Here is a 19,460-nt window from a genome sequence, read left to right as displayed (position 1 = left end):
TACCATCCTGGTTGTGAAACTGAAAGCAAGCAGGCTGTAAATCTAAACACCGACTACATTTGTGCTGAAATACCTTCTCACTCACTGACACCAGTGTACGGGAAATGCTTATGACAACAAATATTACCCTGAAGGCAGCATCTGAGCTCAGGTAATGTCGTGCTGATGGTGAGATATGTTTGACATGACTGATCTGGAAATCAAAACTGAAATTCCACAAACGGCAGTGTTTATTTTGATATTAAAGATAAGGAGGTGATGTCACAATTAATTCCAGGTACAAACCACACCTATTCTCAGAAATGTGCATGATTATGCATGTCGAATGCCGTTTTGAGACACTGCTCAGTTGAAAAACAGTCAAAGAACTATATAGTATGTAGTTGATATTAGTTAAAGGGGTGGTATGATTTGAATTTTTCTGGTTAACAAAAACAGATTATGTAACAAGATCTCAAAAAAAGGATGAAATCAGGAACTGTGTCGTGAAATGGGGAAACAGAAGTATGTATCATTCAAGGCCATCATTTGTTACTTTGAGTCCTCTGCGCTATGGACACATTTAAGGAAGCACTGAAGTATACTGCAGTATACTGTTGAACACATAAGTCTGATTAATTCTTGTCCTTCAAATTTGGAACGAGCAATGACAACAACCAAGCAGAAATGCATTCATTAATCAATAAGGTGGTCAAACAAAAACGAGTCAGTCCTTTTGACACAATTGTTTTCTTCTCAAAACTGAGAAGATTATTGGGTGTTGAAAACAAATTATCTTCTGGATTACTGACTGTTTGTCAAATGAACAAGATAATTTAAAGGATTGGAATTTCAAAATTATGAAATTTTTATGTTGCCATGTTCCACAACGCAACAAAATTTATACTAATCTGCAGTTCAGCCAGTGATGAAAATAGTCCAGTTTTGCAACCCTATTTCACAATTGATCATTACAGTTGGAATTACTCAAAATCAAGCCAAAACCCATTTCCAAACTAAAGACCAAATCAAAACTAAACTGACCAAACAACAAAAAAAGCTCCATGCAAGAATCACAAATATGTCTACAAGCTACTCAAGAAGAGACAACCTGAAAATAATTTTGACAAAACAAATTTAAGTAACGCTCTCCCTTATTTTCTGTCAAATATTTACCGTTAAAGATGTGGATTAAACATGAGCAAAGTTTTACATAGATAATCCCTATGAGCCAGAAGCTTAGGCTTCACATTCCTCTGATTCGGAAAGGTCAAACTCATTTCACATGATGGGCCAAACGCAGCCCACTTTAATCCTAAGTAGGCTTCTCGTCACAGAGAATGCCCCATTTTATTTATTTATTTTAACTGTGGAACTATTGTTTTGTTTTGTTTGTTTGTTTTTTAAAAACACACAATAAAAAACTAAACGGAAACAGTAGATTATTTCACTGTTAACCTTACTCACATACTACTAACTTCTTATTACTTAATTACTTTAGTGTAGTATGAATGGCCATGTGGGAGGTATTTATCAACAGGAAAACCTGTCCAAGTTACAGCTGAAAGGCCAAAGTTTATGCCGTTCTTCATTTTACCCAAAGCTGTCCAGTAGGCCAGATTGGAGTTTTTGTTGGCCAATTCTGGTCCCTGGACCTCATGTTTAACACTCTCCCTCTAAACACTCTGTTTCAGGGGGGTTTTTTTTGCTCTTGGCCCCGTATTATGTCATAGCAATGAGATAACCATAATATGGTTAACTCAAACACTGAACTCTTTGTTTGCATGATCCAGCCAATGAGAATAGAGTTAGCTTAAAGGCAGGGGAGCTAAAGCAGCTTGTTCAAGACGGGGCAGTCCCTCAGTTTATCCCAAGGGCCAGTATTATAAATAAGAATCATTTTAAATGGAATCCCGTAAAGCTACTCTACTGCAGGCCAAGAATAAAAATATGGAAGCTTTTGTATGTCCACTTTACATCAAGCAAAAAGGACAAACATCTAGTAACCAAAAACAGCATTGTGAGCATCTTGTCTTTGACTCGTGTGACAGCAAAATGAATACCTTTAGGTTGTGGACTGCTAGCGAAACAAAAGCAGCACTGTGATGCAGCAGTGCGAGCTACAGAAGTACATTTTGAAGAAAAGCTAGGTACTAGTTTCTTCACTTCTCCATAGGAGTAGTAAAGCTGCTAATTAAAAAAAAAGTCCTCCGATGGAAACTGAGGGGAAATTTAAAAAAAGAAAAAATAAATAAATAAATCAGGAAGTGACAACAATAAGAGCCATTTGTTTTGGGGAGCCGGTTTTACTTTCCGTATAAAAATAATTTCCAAGTACAGTGGGGGATTCCGGGGTGTTTTTCCTCTGATCATAAACGGTCTAGAAATTTCCAGCTTTCTTGACTGTGAGCTCCATTTAAATGTCAGGTGACCGGTTTGACTGGTGACAACACAACAGGTGTGAACCGATGACGAGGAGGCTGAAGTTAAAAAAAAAAAAAAAAAAACGTATGGTGAAAGTGAAAGTGGACCACAGCCCCAGCACAGCCTGGCACTATACTAGGAACCGATTAGTTGGTGAACCGAAAGTGTGCGTGTGTGCGCGTAAATGTTAGCACTGTGCTAGCTACCGGATAGCAACACTGATACAGGCTAGTGACTAAAATTCGCTCATTTGCCCACAAAAACGACAAAACCGCTCAAGGTCCACAAGTTCGAGACAAGTCTGACGGCCTGAGAACATGTCACATACAATATATCATTTAGAAGTTACTTCATTTTAAAAAATTAAATCGAGTTACTCACTCAGAAACAATCAGCTGTCACAACGGTGACTCAGTAGACTGCACGACTTCCGCATTCTCGCCCGATGACAAAAGCCGCAACCAATAATCGAGTAGGTAACCGAGCACTAGGAGACCAACGACGCTGCAGAATTCTCACCAACCAATGAGAATTGAGAGCAGACAAGCCAGCGGGTCAAACACGCCCACAGCAGAGCCAATCAGGTGCCACTACACTCCTGAAGCGCACCAATAGAAAATCACAGCGCGGCACCAACTGGAGGCACACAAACAACTTGCAGTACGTGAGCTCGGCACACAGACACACACCAGCTGGAACATAGCAGGGTTTTCACATTAGCGGAACACGCGAGATGTACGCTTGAGCTGATTGTTTAACTGAACTATCGATGATTTATCTTTAAAACAAGAAATCAAACGAAATAATTTATTTGTAATATAGCTATTTAAATAAATAGACTGATACTTTATTGATTACACGAGGGAACTTTTGATTACACGAGGGAACTTGTTGTATTACAGCAGCAGGATAAAGAATAAAAACAGTATAGTCTACAATAAACAAAATAGTCAAACATACGTGCCACAGGCGCATAGTCAAGGCCTAATAGGGTGAGAAACAAAAAACACAGAATAAAAATGCAATTACGTTAAAGTAGAGTGAACAGTAAGACTGAGATTGCGCAATGCATTACTCTCTTGCTTATAGTGTAAGCATGTACACTATAAATCTAATAAATAACTGTAAGATGTGAGTTATATTGGAATACATTTGATATCTGATATTAAATATGGTTAATTCAATAAATAGAATAATTAGAAAGTATTGATTAATTTGTAGCGTGAACAACCAACCCTTTAAATTTACACTTAAAACCTTTAATCATGCGACCAATGCAACTAGTTAGTTGCACAGTTATCCTGAAGCACCCAAGACACTACAAGCACCCTAAATATATAAATACATAAATAGATCGATAAATAAACACTACAGTATATGCTTGTTTAAAGGGATGGTTTATTTGCCACATACCTTAATGCAAAAATAAAAAAAACTGAGTGAAAATCTGTTTTCAGTAAATGTATAACATGTAAATGTATGACTCTTAACACAATGTATGGAGACAGTAATTCAAATCACATCACATCCAAGCTGGCACACACTAATCTTACAGTAAGTGCTTATTTTGTCCGGCAATATTGCTCCCTCTGGTGGTGGAAGTCAGAAACCACAGAGGGCTTTCAGAAACTCAGGAATATTTTTTATTCTCACCTTTAACAACACCGCATCTTTGCTTAGTGCAGAACTCCCAGTTCAGTTCTGCACACTGTGGATGCATTATGATTGTTTTTTTAGCTTTTCATCAGCCTCAGTTAAATAATACATTTTTAAAAGTTTGTCTGTTTATTTCAGTGGTAAGTGGTAAGTTTAGTTTCAAGAAAAAGATCTGTGTCTGTAATGTTTTTCCCTGGCTTTGTTTATTATGTCTATGTTTCTATGACGACTGCATGACTAAGGACTGGACACTGATTAGACACAAAAATGACAGGACAGACGCCAAAACCTGGGTCACTGCTGCCGAAGTTTCAGGAAGCGAGGAGGTGGACAGGTGGGTGTAGATCCCAAAGGACCAATCACAGCTGGTCATCAGGTCAGTACTTATCTGCTCATTTCTGGCTTGGCCCTGATTTCCAATCTTTCTCTTCTCGAGCAAAGCCCCATCTGAAATCGCAGTATGGTAAGGAGACTTGACTATAATCAAAGCCAATTATAATGAGCAGATGCTGTCAGTTGTGGAACTCTGGGCCTTCCCACAGCTGAGTAATTGTGGAGATAATGGCCTCTTCAGCAGATAAGAACCAATTAAGTCACATTAGAAATACGAGATCAGTTGACTGCAGGTTTTTGCTGACCGCGTGTTAATGAAGCTATTATGATTTTCCTCTTTTCCTTCTTCTTAGACAAGCTACACAGACAAAGGAGAGAAGGTGAGATTAATATTTTCTCTGTGGTGTCTGATGTTTTGTTATGTGTGCTACTGTGTTTTTGCGTAATATTCACAGCTGGTTAATTGGTGCAGGAAAAAATAAACCATCCCATTTTTTTTTTTCAACTACCCATTATAACTGGTTACTGTGTTACTTGTCACCTGAAGAATTTGCACACATTCCAATATCAATCTTGAGTTCTGCTTTTACTTGCTAGCCTGCAAGGGGAAGGTTTGTCAAGTTCCATCATATCACCTTCTGGGTCGGCAACGCCAAACAGGTCAGTATCCAAACCCTCTTTACATGACCAGAAGCTCACTGTTAGTTATTCAAATCTTTACCGTATCATCCATCTGTGAGCTGACTTTGAGCCTGTACAGACTCATATACAGGTCAGAGAGCTGGTTGCACCGAAAAAAATAAAATGTCAAATTAATTAAATAAATAAACAGAACAATCAGTAAAAGCAGTTTTATTGTGGATTATTGTTCAGCATACAGGTGAGACTACACATTACACTGTGGCATGTCCTAGCTTCAGTACGTCTGGCATCGTTAGATTTCATCAGAGTAACAGTGTGGTTACTTCACAGGCAGCCTCATTCTACTGTGATAAGTTGGGCTTCGAGCCCCTGGCCTACAAGGGTTTGGAGACTGGCAGCAGAGAGGTGGTGTCACATGTCATCAGACAGAATAAGGTACGAACAGTAACGTTTACAGTGTTCAACCTGGCAGAAGATCTCACCCTCAGTGCAAAAACATAACTACTCCTCTGCTCTCCTCACAGATTATATTTGCATTTGAATCTGCTCTGAATCCTGGAAATGAAGGCAGGTTTTCTCATCAGATCACTTAAGATTATAAAAAAGGTGACATGACGGTATGACGGCATGATTTATATTCTGCTTTATAAATCATTTATATTCTGCCCCCCCCCCCCAGAGATAGGAGAACACTTAGTTAAACATGGAGACGGAGTTAAAGACATCGCCTTCCAAGTGGAGGACTGTGACTTCTTATTCAAGGTAAGATGACAGATTGTTTTCAGTTAAACTTTAAATCTTTCTAGCATGAGAATAAAATAAAATTAAAAAAACAACTTTTTGATACTGTGTGGTTAAAAAAGTCCCTGTCCCAGTTGGCTTAACCGAAGAACACAGAAATTTAGCACAACACTCTAAATTTCCGTGTTTTTCTGTGTCCCTTGAACTGTGCAACTGGTTGTGGTGCGCATTTGTGGATAATTCTACACGGTAAACCAACATTAGCCATAAAGAGACAGTGATGGGGAATTTGTTTCATTTTTTATCTGTTAGTTTCAGTCTCTGCTTATCCAGACTAAGATAAGATAAAAACTTACATGCTTGTGCCAAAAGTTGGGAAATTCCTGACAAAAGTTGGGTAATATAGAGTAGCTGCACTGATCCACTGTTTGTCTGAGGTTCATATTAATAATACTAGGAGATAGTAAATAATTAGAGCTCCACTGTGCTCACATTAGCTCACTTCTGTGACTGAGATTTAATCCTCTTACCTCATACTATATATACTGACATGGGGTGAGAAGTGTGTTGAAATTGGGGTAAACAGGCCAGTGTTGTGACAACTCCTACTGCAGCCTTGAGGTTTAGCTGCTCGTGTGAACTCTCTTTACCTCAGACAAGGTCAGGCAAGACAAACTGCCGTGTGGACTATCAGGTGGCTGCAAAATCAACGCGCACTTACTGCAGGGATCAACAGCCTTTGCTCTCTGAACCACCATTTTGTAGCTTCTTAGGAAGATATTTTCCCTTTGGCCACTGGAGGGCTTCCAGGAGCCACAGACACACAGTTGTTGCAAACTCCCGTTATCTTGCACCCAACCTGACATCTCTCCAATGACAGACGGCCAAGGAGCGAGGAGCTGTGGTCGTCAAGGAGCCCTGGGTGGAGCAGGACAGCCATGGGAGGGTCAAGTTTGCAGTGATTCAGACGGTACATAAAGGGTGACTCACATTAGAAAGCCCTGTGTAAATACATTGAAGAAACTGAAAGCCAATAATAATGCTGTGCAAATGTTTTGTCCTCAGTATGGAGATACCACACACACACTCATCGAGTACCTAAGTCCCTACAAGGGCCTTTTCCTGCCGAGCTACAAAGAGCCTCTGTTTAGAGATCCCCTGTTAGCTAATCTGTGAGTCTCTCCCACAACACCACCTCATCTGCTACAACCTGTGCCTTTTTTTTCCCTCTGGTGTTTTTTGTGCATACACATGGAAGAAGTAAGATGAATCTAGATTTCACCACTGTCAGTCCCTGATAACATTTTAGTACATATTTTCCCTTTTCTGTGGAATTATAGACTAAAAGATTATCATAAAATCACAACAAAACATGATTATGTGTATTTTGATCACATCTGTATATCATTAAGCAGCCTGACTGCTTATTCTTCTTTTCTTTCAAAGTCCACCAACAGGTCTGAACTTCATCGATCACATTGTGGGAAACCAGCCAGATGACCAAATGGTGCCAATTTCAGACTGGTAGGTCTCCTGTCTCCAGTGCATGTACACTCGCTGTGGGTGCAGCAGACACACAGGGCAAAAGGACAAAGTAAACAAACACCACAAGCAGTCACTCCACCGCTGTTGCTGGAAAATGTTGGTGCATTTATTCAAAACAGCAAGCCCTCATACAAAATGACTTCTCCACAAAATTCAAAGATTGCTTCAAGAAAGAAGGAACAAGAGGAAATGTAGTTCCTTATTAGCGCCAATGATTAGTATTGCTTAGCTCGTATTCCTGAATTTCTAGGTACCAGAAATGTCTGATGTTTCACCGGTTCTGGTCGATCGATGACAAGCAGATCCACACACAGTACAGCGCGCTGAGGTCTATAGTTGTCACAAACTACGAAGAGACCATTAAGATGCCAATCAACGAACCTGCCACGGGGAAAAAGAAGTCGCAGATCCAGGTGAGGCTTTCAGAGGTTTGCTCTGTGACATGGATCCCAGCAGCCCGAGGGGTCTGATACAAAAATGTGTGCGTGTGATGTCCTGTGTTGTGTCCTCACAGGAATACGTGGACTACAACGGGGGGCCAGGTGTTCAGCACATCGCCCTCAATACATCGAACATTATTGAATCTGTGAGTCTGTGTAATTAGCAGGAAAACTCCAGGCTATTTTGAAGCTTCATGCTTGCAGGGCCTGTTTTAGATTCGTCTTTTTTCTCCCTCTGTTCTTGTCACTAAATAGATAGTGAACCTGCGCGCCCGAGGGATGGAGTTCCTCTCAGCACCTGACACATATTACGACACCCTGAGGAAGAAACTCAAAACTGCCAAAATCAAAGTGATTGAAGACCTCGACCGTTTACAGGTGAGGACTGCTTTTGGCATGGCTGATTTTTTTTTTTGTTCTTTTTTCTTTGTGTCTTTAAATCTAAAAGATCTTTTGTTTTTCTTTTTAAGGAATTAAAAATCTTAGTGGATTTTGATGACAAGGGCTACCTCCTTCAAATCTTTACCAAGCCTGTGCAGGACAGACCAACACTTTTCCTGGAGGTCATTCAGAGACATAACCACTTTGTAAGTGACCAGTTAGGCAGTCTACTGGTATAACTTGTATAAACAGAGAGTAGGGCTTTGCTATATCTAAGGCCTCTCATACCACACCTGTATTAACCCCATCAGTATGGAGGGCAAATATTTTAGTTGGGCACAACTTAACCCTGACTAATACGTTTTTTTGGACCGAATTCACGGTTTACTCGAAGATTTTTTTGCTTCATTATGGCACTTTTTGGTTATTGACTTTTTGAATATTAAAAATAGTCCTTTAGACTATTTTTGGGACATTTTATGATGTAAATAATCTATTTTCAAAGAGTTTCTGCGTGGTAATTATATCAAAAGATGGAAGCGATGTGATATAACACATAAAACACAGTTAAAACCACTGAAACCACATGTTGACAATTCTCTCTCAGGTGATGCAGTTTTTGAATGCTGCAAACTTCTGATAAAGTTTTTACTGAATAGAAATATGGCTTTTGAAGGGACCAGACCTTTGGGACAGTTGCCCACTGTGCCCAGTATGAGTAGGTAATCTAGCCGTTACCGGTGGGATTTACAGGCCTAGGGCTCTGTTTCACGCCTCTGCCACCTTCAAGAACCTGAGGAAGAACACCTGTTTGCAGCTCCCACCCAGCATGAACGCTACAAGAGCAGCGTACTTGTAAAAGCTCAGTAAATCTGTCACAGATGCAGATTAAAAGGCTCACTGCTTCACAGCGAGGGGGATCTCTGGATTGGGTTGCACCCTGTGGCACTCAATTCATAACACTCGGCGCCCGTTCTGCTTGTCAGAACACGCTCATCTTGTCACTCTCCAGTGTCTACAGATGTGGATACAATGCATGAAAGTGAGAAACTGCATCTGAACCACAGCAAAGAATTTCTCAGAGGAACCACCAACACTTGATCTTTGTTTTTTGGATTATCTGTGAAAATATTTACATGATTAATTTACGAGCGCCCGGTGAGCGCAGCTTGCTGTCACAGAGGAGATGTTTGAACCTTGGGAGGATATTTATGTACCATTTGTGATCCAACATCAAAGCGTTAAACACCCTGAACGTTGTCTGAGAGAAGATCCCTAGAGCCATAACAAATGACACAGAAGAAGGTAGATCTTTGGGTAATTAGCCATCTGTGTGTGTCTGTTCTTTCACCAGGGCTTTGGGGCAGGAAACTTCAAGTCTCTCTTTGAGGCTATTGAGAAGGACCAAGACGCCAGGGGCAACCTCACTGTGCTGACACCCAAAGGGCAGGCCGAAGCCTTCTACTGATCCGCTGACGTCTGGTGCTGCCAAGCCACACTGGGACCCTTATCTACTCGGCTGTACGTTTCAGAGGCGGTCGACAACACCCACCACGACTGCAGCACAGCAAACACTTACGCAGTGTTGAATATCTGAGTGTGACAAGCTGAGAGTGTTATCAGATATGCTTTTAGCTGTCAGGAGATTGCACGGTGTTTGGCTAAATAAAGAAACAAATGTTCATGTGGGCTGGCATATGTGGTTTGTAAATAGAGGTTCAAATATTAAAGGAATAGTCTGACACTGCTATGCTTTATTGTGGAGGGTTAGCTGTGAAGACTGACATGCTCACATCTTCATGCTGAACCACAGCCAGGAGACAGTTAGCTACGTACATAGCTATGTGTGTAGGTACTATGGTTGTACGACACACCACTATTACTACAGAAATTCAAAAGAAATATAATCAAACATCACCTTACACAGAGTTTGTCTTATTTCTCAGACTTTTTATCTGATTTAGTGCTCAGCTCAGATAAAATAATTATTGTCATGATTTTAACACTCATGTAGATGCAAAAAAGTGACAGCCTCAACATGGCATTTAATCTGTTATTAGACTCAATTGGCTTCTCTTAAAATGTAAAATAACCCACCCACCCACCACTTTAACCACACTCTAGATCTTGTTTTTAAATATGGCATAGAAACTGAACATTTAACAGTATTTCCTGAAAACTCTCTCCTGTCAGATCATTTCCTGATAACATTTACATTTACGATAATGATTACACAGCAGTGGGGAGTAGACTTCATCACAGTAGATGTCTTTCTGAAAGCGCTGTAACTAAGTTTAAGAATATAATCCACCCACTGTTATCATCTTCAATGCCCTGTACCAACACAGAGCAGAGCAGCTACCTGAACGCTACTCCAACAGAGGTCGATCATCTTGTTAATAATTTTACCTCCTCACTACGTACGACTCTGGATACTGTTGCTCCGGTGAAAACTAAGGCCTCAAATCAGAAGTACCTGACTCCGTGATATAATTCTCAAACACATAGCCTAAAGCGTGAAGTAAGGACCCAAGTACAAGCAGAGGTTGGTATGAGGAGTAAGTTTATTTAAGGTGGAGATGACAAGGACAGGGAGTTAAAAAAAAAACCAAAAAAAAACAAAAAACGGGGAAAACCTAAATATATGAAAGTGAAACCAAAACTCACGGAGTAACATGCAAATGAACACAGGAAGGACCGCGGAGGAAACACAAGGAGACTCTGGGTAGACATCACAGACGAACCAGCAACAAGCAGGAGAACACACAGGGCTTAAATATTCACAGGTCTAATCGTAGGATGGGAGACAGGAGGGGAACACACCTGGGAGAAATCAGGGCTGACGAGACACAGACGTAAAGCTGAGAACACTCACATGAGACAGAAACCTTCAGAATAAAAACAGGAAGTACAACAGGTATGCACAGACACGAGCTTAACACAAGACATGGCAACAGGGAGGGAACACAAAGATGTGGGACCAGGGCAGGCACAGAGACACAGAACAAAAGGAGCTTGAAATACAAAACAGAAACAAAACCTGAGAACGAGAAATTCCCAACAAGAATGAACCTAAAACATAAGATAATAATCAAAACCAAAACCACTGAGTCAGACTCAGGACCATGACAAACCCTAGGTTTCTCTTCAACACAGTAGCCAGGCTGACAAAAAGACAGAGTACTGTTGAGCCAACTATCCCTTTAGCGTTAACTAGTAATGACTTCATGAACTTCTTCACAAATAAAATTTTAATCATTAGAGAAAAAATTACTAATAATCATCCCACAGATGTAATATTATCTACAGCTACTTTCAGTACCATTGATATTCATTTAGACTCTTTTTCTCCAATTGATCTTTCTGAGTTAACTTCAATAATTACTTCCTCCAAACAATCAACATGTCTTTTAGACCCCATTCCTACAAAACTGCTCAAAGAAGTCCTGCCATTAATTAATGCTTCAATCTTAAATATGATCAACCTATCTCTAATAATCGGCTATGTACCACAGGCCTTCAAGCTGGCAGTAGTTAAACCTTTACTTAAAACGCCATCTCTAGACCCAGCTGTCTTAGCTAATTATAGGCCAATCTCCAACCTTCCTTTCATATCAAAAATCCTTGAAAGAGTAGTTGTCAAACAGCTAACAGGTCATCTGCAGAGGAATGGCTTATTTGAAGAGTTTCAGTCAGGTTTCAGAGCTCATCACCACACAGAAACAGCTTTAGTGAAGGTTACAAATGATCTTTTTATGTCCTCTGACAGTGGACTCCTCTCTGTGCTTGTCCTGCTAGACCTTAGTGCAGCGTTCGATACTGTTGACCATAATATTCTATTAGCGCGATTAGAGCACGCTGTAGGTATTACAGGTACTGTGCTGCAGTGGTTTGTATCATATCTATCTAATAGACTCCAATTTGTGCATGTAAATGGAGAGTCCTCTTCACCCACTAAGGTCAAATATGGTGTTCCACAGGGATCAGTGCTAGGACCAATTCTGTTTACATTATACATGCTTCCCTTAGGCAGCATCATTAGAAGACATAGTATTTTTACATTTTCACTGCTATGCTGATGACACCTAACTCTATCTATCCATGAAGCCAGATAACACACACCAATTAGTTAAACTGCAGGAATGTCTTAAAGACATAAAGACCACCAAGAGTGAAATATGCAACAATGCAGCTGCCTGGTGAGCGGGAGGCATGGCTCTACTGTGCTTTGAGGATTACTATCTGGCAGCCCAGATCAGACCTCTAGTGTGCTGGTGTAACTCTAAGTTTGAGGCAAAATGGAAGGACATTGAGCTTTCTTTGATGGATTTCCCAATACAGTCTGTTCTGGGGTCTCTTGAGAGTTTACCACAGGCATATCAGATGCAAAATTTATGTGTAAGTTTTTCCCTGAAAAAATGGTCAGATGTGATTAAAATTTTTGGTCTTAATAGGGAAATAGGGTTGCTGGGATGGCCAGCGTATCTCCCACGCTTCCTTCCAGCACTGTTAGACCATAAATTCAGGGAGTGGTCCAGGCATGGAATCACTGCGATCTGTAAGATAGTGAAGCATGGGGAGCTGATAAATTTTGAGGACATGTGTCAGATTTACGAGATCGGCAGGGAAGATTTTTATCGTTACCTACAGGTTCGGAGCTTCTTCCAGAAGGAAATTAGAATGCTTGACGCAGATGCTAGTGGGGTGATCCAAATATTTATGGATGCTTATGGTGAGAACATTACAAGAGGTACTATAGGCAAAATGTACAGAAGTTTTACAGCTATGAAAAAGACCTCAACAAGATATGTCAGTCATCAATGGGAAAAAGAAGCAGGTATAACTATCTCAGAGGAAGATTGGTTGCGGATGTGGAAGAATGTGTTATCTACCACAAATTCTTTAACATGGCGAGATTTTGGATGGAAGAATTTAATTAGATTCTTCATCACACCAAAGCAGAAATCCAAAATAAGTGGTTCAGGCGCTTCATGCTGGAGGGAGTGCGGGGAGGTCGCTGCAGGTTGCTTCCATGTCTTCTGGTCATGCCCTAAACTGAAGACCTTTTGGGAGGAGATTAAACAAATGGTGATGGATGTGCTGGAAGTAACACTGGACTTCTCCTTTAGTACCATGTACCTTGGGAATATCCCTGAGGATACAAATAACAGAGACTCATACTTACTGAAAATAATTATGGTTGCATGCAAAAAGGCAATTACTAAGTGTTGGTTACAGACAAGGCCCCCCACACAGAAGCTGGTCATAGATATTATTAACACACTTCATCATATGGAACTGATTACCCTCTCACTGCGGCTACAGAAGGAGAAAGGAGAGAGACTTTGGGAATGATGGGATCGTTATACGTCAAGAGACTAGAAACTGATACCTCTGTGATGCAGAGGGACAGCTGCGAATTTGTTTGAATGGAACATGCACCTGTGTAATATGTAATATGTGTACGTAAAACAAGGTGTTGTGTATTTTGGAATATGTGATCATATGTGAATGTGTTGGTTTCCCTTGCCCTCTTTAGTTCTGTATGTAAAATAAGATGAAAATCAATAAAGAGAAAGTGTTAAAAAAAAAAAAAGACATAAAGACCTGGATGGCCGTTAACTTTCTGCTTCTTAATTCGGATAAAACTGAGGTTATTGTACTCGGCCCTGAAAATCTTAGAAATATGGTATCTAACCAGATTCTTACTCTGGATGGGATTACCTTGGCCTCCAGTAACACCGTGAAGAACCTTGGAGTCATTTTTGACCAAGACATGTACTTTAATGCTCATATTAAACAAATATGTAAGACTGCTTTCTCCCATTTGCGCAACATCTCTAAAATTAGAAATATCCAGTCTCAGAGTGATGCTGAAAAACTAGTTCATGCATTTATTACTTCCAGGCTGGACTACTGTAATTCATTATTATCAGGATGTCCTAAAAACTCGCTGAAAAGCCTTCAGCTAATCCAAAATGCTGCAGCAAGAGTACTGACAGGGACTAGAAGGAGAGAGCATATTTCTCCTGTATTGGCTTCCCTTTATTGGCTTCCTGTTAAATCCAGAATTGAATTCAAAATCCTACTCCTCACATACAAGGTCTTAAATAATCAGGCCCCATCTTATCTTGATGACCTTGTAGCGCCATATCACCCTATTAGAGCACTTCGCTCTCGCACTGCAGGCCTACTTGTTGTTCCTAGAGTATTTAAAAGTAGAATGGGAGGGAGACCCTTCAGTTTTCAGGCCCCTCTTCTGCGGAACCAGCTTCCAGTTTGGATTCAGGAGACAGACACTATCTCTACTTTTAAGATTTGGCTTAAAACTTTCCTTTTTACTAAAGCATATAGTTAGGGCTGGACCAGGTGACCCTGAATCCTCCTTTAGTTATGCTGCAATAGACGTAGGCTGCCGGGGGATTCCCATGATGCATTGAGTTTTTCCTTTCCGGTCACCTTTCTCACTCACTATGTGTTAATAGACCTCTCTGCATTGAATCATACCTGTTATTAATCTCTGTCTCTCTTCCACAGCATGTCTTTATCCTGTCTTCCTTCTCTCACCCCAACCGGTCGTAGCAGATGGCCCCGCCCCTCCCTGAGCCTGGTTCTTCTGCGGGAGGTTTCTTCCTGTTAAAAGGGAGTTTTTCCTTCCCACTGTCGCCAAAGTGCTTGCTCATAGGGGGTCATATGATTGTTGGGTTTTTCTCTGTATCTATTATTGTACGATCTACTGTGCAATATAAAGCGCCTTGAGGCGACTGTTGTTGTGATTTGGCACTATATAAATAAAATTGAATTGAATATTTTGATAGGAAAAATGGGAAACTATTGTAGTGATTTGTTGAAACTTGCAAACATAAAAGGAAACACAGTTTATAAGGCAAAAACAGAGTTTGTACAAGTCTAAAACGCTTGAAAGTCAATATTTTTGTACAAGCAACTTTGTTTTTCAGCACAACCTGAACTCTCCTAGGGAAGCTTTCTTGTCATTTCTTGGCATAGTCTTCAGGAATAGTTGGAATGTCATTCATGCATCTTGAAGGACTCTGATTTGAACTAAAACATTTCAAATTTCATCACTCCATCAGACCTGTTGCCACTGATTTTCAGTACAGTTCTTTTTTAATTTAGCAGTTTACCTCAGCCTGTTTCTCTTTGTCATAAATGGCTTCTCAACAGCCACGCTTCCATGGAGATTTTTAGTGATGAAGCAGTGAAGAGCAGATGGATCAACTAAAGGCCCAGGTGTATCATGTTCTGTGTCAGGTCTTTTATTGGATTCTCCCCCGATTTCTTAAGGACATGACTTTCAGATACCTCTTCCATCTGCTGTAGATTGCTAATTCTTATTTCATCCCCCACTTGCTCAGTTTCCTCAATTTTTATAAGGTAAATCTACACAACATACTGAGATATTCTAAGTTTTCAGCTAATATCTCTTTGGGAATCACCATGTTGGTGCAAAAGTACTATTTTATGTTTGCCAAACTGTGTTACCTTTGGCAGTTTTCATAAACTCAACTAAAGACATAAGAACAAATGATGTGTTTTTGCAACAGGCTCCTAATAAAGCTACTAAAATTACAGTTTGAAATGTGTAGATAAAACACTGGTAAATTTTTTGGATAAAGCGCCTTTTTTATGATTAAATGATTCATACTGTGAGTCAGTGAAAATAGTCAGGTCCAATGGCTGGACTGAAAATGCATTTAAAAGCAGCCAGGGTCCAAAAAAGCCAGAGTACTGGCTTAATGCATTGCTGTGTGCATCATATTTAAATTAATTTAAATTCAGTGCGAACATTTTTTTAATCCCCTCCTGTTCAACTCCCCAAGCAACTCCAATTTGAAACCAAACTGAAACACATCTGGACACTATGGAGCATTATCTTGTAACTTAACACAAAAAAAAAAAAACTGCCTAAACTGAGTGTCCGGTCAAATCTGATAAAAAGATTATTTAAAAGTTACTCACAAATAAAGTTTTAAATGCCTTCTCTCCTGGAAGTTACATCACTACCACCAACTTTGCTGCTGCAAAATATTTCCATGCATTTCTTCCATTACAACTTTTCTGAGTGAGACAGCTGTAGCTAGCAGAAACACTGTGCGATCACTGCTGAGCCATTTCAAAATAAGTTAGCTTTTATGCTAACTGCTTTTCTGTAACCCTAGCTGGATGAAATGTATATGTTTGTTAATGTTAGTTTTGGGGGCTTATTTTAACTTGGAAGGTAGGGTACCTTAAATGATAATAATACAGGCCAGGCATAAATATAAGCACTATATCAAAGAAAGAAAGAAAGAAAGAAGATAAATGATAAATAAATATCATATCGTATCATTTAGTGGTCATTAAAATGTGTTCAGAATTTGCCAAGTTCATGATGATTCATCCCATAAATCACAACACACTGCTCTCCCCTACCGAACCCCTTATAGGTTAACAATGAGAGTATCAGTATCAGCATCAGCAATACTGGCCCTGTATATACTTGGTATCAGATCAATACCAAAATCTGGAGTATTGCACAGCAATATCAAGCAAAACAAGAATAACAAAATAATGAATTGAGCAGTGAGGACTTATTTCAAAATAATTTATTTGCATATAATTGGAATGAAGACAGGTTGATACATCTGTGATGGCACCGGTCAGTTTCCATATAGGAACATTCAGTCTATACAGAAACCACTTTCAAACCTGGGCAAAATGGATAAATATATTAGTAAATAAATATATTAGTGACATGTCACTATATTGAAATGTTCTATTATATATAAAATACAACACTATTTCATTTTTGTTTTTGTTGTTCGCTTTTTTATACACAAAGTATCCAAAATATACTGACATATCCCTTAAAGTTCTGGAGGGACTTTCTTTTTTCCCCACTCTATTAGAAAAGGCAGTTTCAGCTCATTATTCTTGCAAAACATAAAAAAAACATACAAACACATAAATGACACAAAGAGAAAGATCTTGAACAGGATGAAATCACACTAGATATTGTGTGGCATCACTTAATGCAATTTTTTTCCAATGTGCTGATGGTTCCGGGCTTACTTTCCATTAATACTATATAAAGTTTTATGTTTTTTTTTCTTTTTCTATAAAATTTACTTGAGCCAAAGTGCTGCTTGTCATTCAGTCATTTCCATCTCAGTTTCTGGGACCATTTGGACAGAAAAAGGAAACCCTGATGCTTTAGCTAAAGGACACTGAGTTGACACATTCAAAGTGAGGTATTGGTACGAGGGACCGCAGGCCAAAAAAAAAGCTTCCAAAAATAATTTCCACTTCTATTCTAGCATGTCCTCTCTTGTCAGTGGGAGCACACAGTGGGATCCAAAAGATGGGTGGGAGCAGAAAAAAAAAAGAAAAGAAAAGAAAGGCACAACATATTAAGAGTTCACTGTGTTCAAGAAGTTGCCTCTTTGGTTAGACAGGTAAGAGCTTAGTGTGTTACTGTTTACATGAATAAGGCACCGGTAAGAGTTTAGTAAGTGCTACTGGTTACATGGCCAATGTCCATGCTTTCTCTGCTCAGTCTGCAGTCTGACTGCAGGTAAAATCCTTTCACATTTTCGCTGAGCCTTGAGAGGAATTCCACTCTAAAACACAATTCCTACTGCTCTGATCTCAGATTTTCTAGTCTGGTACAACAAGAAGAAGCCTGTGGTTAATTAGAAAAGAAGCAGGTCATTGTTTTTGATAGCGTCAGGCCAACTGTTATCTATCAGAGTGGCTAGAATAGGCTTTACATAAAAGATGGATGTGTGGCCATTACAAAAAGGTTTAAGGCACTTCCACATGGGCTATGCCCATTTTTTAGATACAGCCTGTGGAGGATAGATGGGAAACCAAGGTAACAAAGGTTTAAAAGTTAATTCTATCAAGTGTTCAGCACAGCGTGGATGTCTTATGATTTGAGGTGTCACTTTCTTCATGATTGGCACAGACTGGCAACGCACATTTAAAACAACAAAAAAAATTTATTTTACCGCTTTGGGCATTTTATTTTGATTTTTCTCCAGTGTCTGATTGCTCCTGAGACATTCCTCGGGATCTACACATTGGGAAAGCAAAAGAAGGACACTGGTGCTCCTTAAAGTGATGTTCAGGACTGCTAGGTGTATCTAGCATGGCTTTACTCCAGTTACACTGATACCTAGTTATTAAGGCGTATTTCTACAGCTTTAGGTGCTGGAAGACAAGTGGAGAGTATGAGCTCTGTGGAGGACGCTACAACATTGTGATGAGTTTAAAGCAGCAGATGACCGTCCTTCTGCTGAGGCCCGTTCACTGTGCACAGATCAGGGGGTTTAACAGCACTGAGGTCAAACGTGATGTAACCACTGGCAAAAGAAATGACAATACCAAGACGATAGCTTGTAATGACGATAACATAATTCAGTCAAATCGATTCATTCTGACAGATGAAATAAAAAGAAGAAAAAATACAGCTGCCATATTTGTAATAGTGAAAACAAAAGGCCCATGCAAAGCTCAGCAACCTCAGTGAATGCTCATTTGCTTGAGGGGCTGAGCATCAACCTTTCCTCTCTGTTTGGACAGGTCAGACTGCAGAGAGATTTTGTTGAGTTTGTGGGAGCTACATGGTCGTGACATAAAAAGGAAAAATAAAATCACTACAGCAGTACCTTTAAGGACCTCGTGTTTGAGGCGTGTTAAGAATTCTGAGCTGAGGTAGGCTGGAGAGAAAAGCATCTCTCAAGCTGAGACTGGACTCAGCGAAGGAAGACGAAGAAGTGAAAATGAAGTACCTCTAAGATAAATCAAGTTATTATGTGAGAGAAGAGAGTTTGGGACACGCTGCAGAGACAGAGTCTCACTTCACGAGGGCTCAACACCTTCAGCAAGGACCATTCGATAGCTGTCACCAAGGAGCATGGGAACTTGTGATAGCATGGGCGTTCTTCCTACGAGGTGATAAGGAGTAAATGCACAGAAGAAGGGCGTTTCCTCTGTGCTATATGAACTTTTTTTCCTCATCTTCACATATTCCTTTTAGTATATTTTGCTATTAAATATCATAGAGGGTTGAGAATGACTCTAAAATTTCACTTAATTGCACTTTTAATAGTGACGATCGTTTGATTGTTTGAGCTTGGGGAATCATCTGTGTGAAGGCACTGCTGGTGGAAAGACATCTGTGGAAGACATGAGAGCCAATGAGAGGCTTGTCCAGTCTGGCTCCTGTGTAGCAGTGTGATAATGGGGATGCAATACGTTCTCACACTCCAGACTCCTCTTCTGATCCTGTGGACACACACAAAAAAGCTCTAGTTC

At 39.9% G+C, this 19,460-nt stretch overlaps 3 protein-coding genes across 3 annotated transcripts in view; 1 reads left to right on the top strand and 2 right to left on the bottom strand.

Annotated features, from left to right (window-relative positions):
• Positions 1–2,859, bottom strand: part of mtmr4 (myotubularin related protein 4) — a 41,724-nt gene extending 38,865 nt beyond the window's left edge. Inside the window, exon 1 of the mRNA XM_084941686.1 lies at positions 2,785–2,859. The gene's annotated coding sequence lies outside the window, so the exon portion shown is untranslated. The remainder of the gene's footprint in view (positions 1–2,784) is intronic.
• A 1,595-nt stretch (positions 2,860–4,454) lies between these two features.
• hpda (4-hydroxyphenylpyruvate dioxygenase a) lies at positions 4,455–9,861 on the top strand. The gene is made up of 14 exons (XM_084941684.1): positions 4,455–4,522; positions 4,746–4,772; positions 4,990–5,052; positions 5,365–5,469; positions 5,559–5,601; positions 5,714–5,796; positions 6,656–6,745; positions 6,841–6,947; positions 7,222–7,299; positions 7,571–7,733; positions 7,835–7,906; positions 8,016–8,138; positions 8,231–8,347; positions 9,496–9,861. Exons 1-14 carry the CDS (start codon positions 4,520–4,522, stop codon positions 9,607–9,609), a joined length of 1,188 nt encoding a protein of 395 aa, XP_084797810.1. The 5' UTR covers positions 4,455–4,519; the 3' UTR covers positions 9,610–9,861.
• Positions 9,862–16,732: 6,871 nt separating this feature from the next.
• rnf43 (ring finger protein 43) overlaps positions 16,733–19,460 on the bottom strand; it is a 101,952-nt gene continuing 99,224 nt past the window's right edge. The window contains exon 9 of the mRNA XM_084941681.1: positions 16,733–19,430. Within this exon, the coding sequence (XP_084797807.1) occupies positions 19,405–19,430 (26 nt within the window). The 3' untranslated portion in view covers positions 16,733–19,404. The remainder of the gene's footprint in view (positions 19,431–19,460) is intronic.

Source organism: Perissodus microlepis, chromosome 10 (assembly GCF_051167445.1).
Source record: "Perissodus microlepis isolate ML-2025 ecotype Zambia chromosome 10, ASM5116744v1, whole genome shotgun sequence".
NCBI classification, from domain to species: Eukaryota; Metazoa; Chordata; class Actinopteri; order Cichliformes; family Cichlidae; genus Perissodus; species Perissodus microlepis.
The sequence above is the reverse complement of the archived record's forward strand: the minus strand, read 5'-3'. Positions and strand labels throughout refer to the sequence as shown.

Excerpts from the sequence above, each read along its gene's own strand:
- hpda (XM_084941684.1), top strand. Across the intron at positions 5,797-6,655 it reads ACTGTGACTTCTTATTCAAG|ACGGCCAAGGAGCGAGGAGC; the intron begins GTAAGATGACAG and ends CTCCAATGACAG. Across the intron at positions 7,907-8,015 it reads CATCGAACATTATTGAATCT|ATAGTGAACCTGCGCGCCCG; the intron begins GTGAGTCTGTGT and ends GTCACTAAATAG.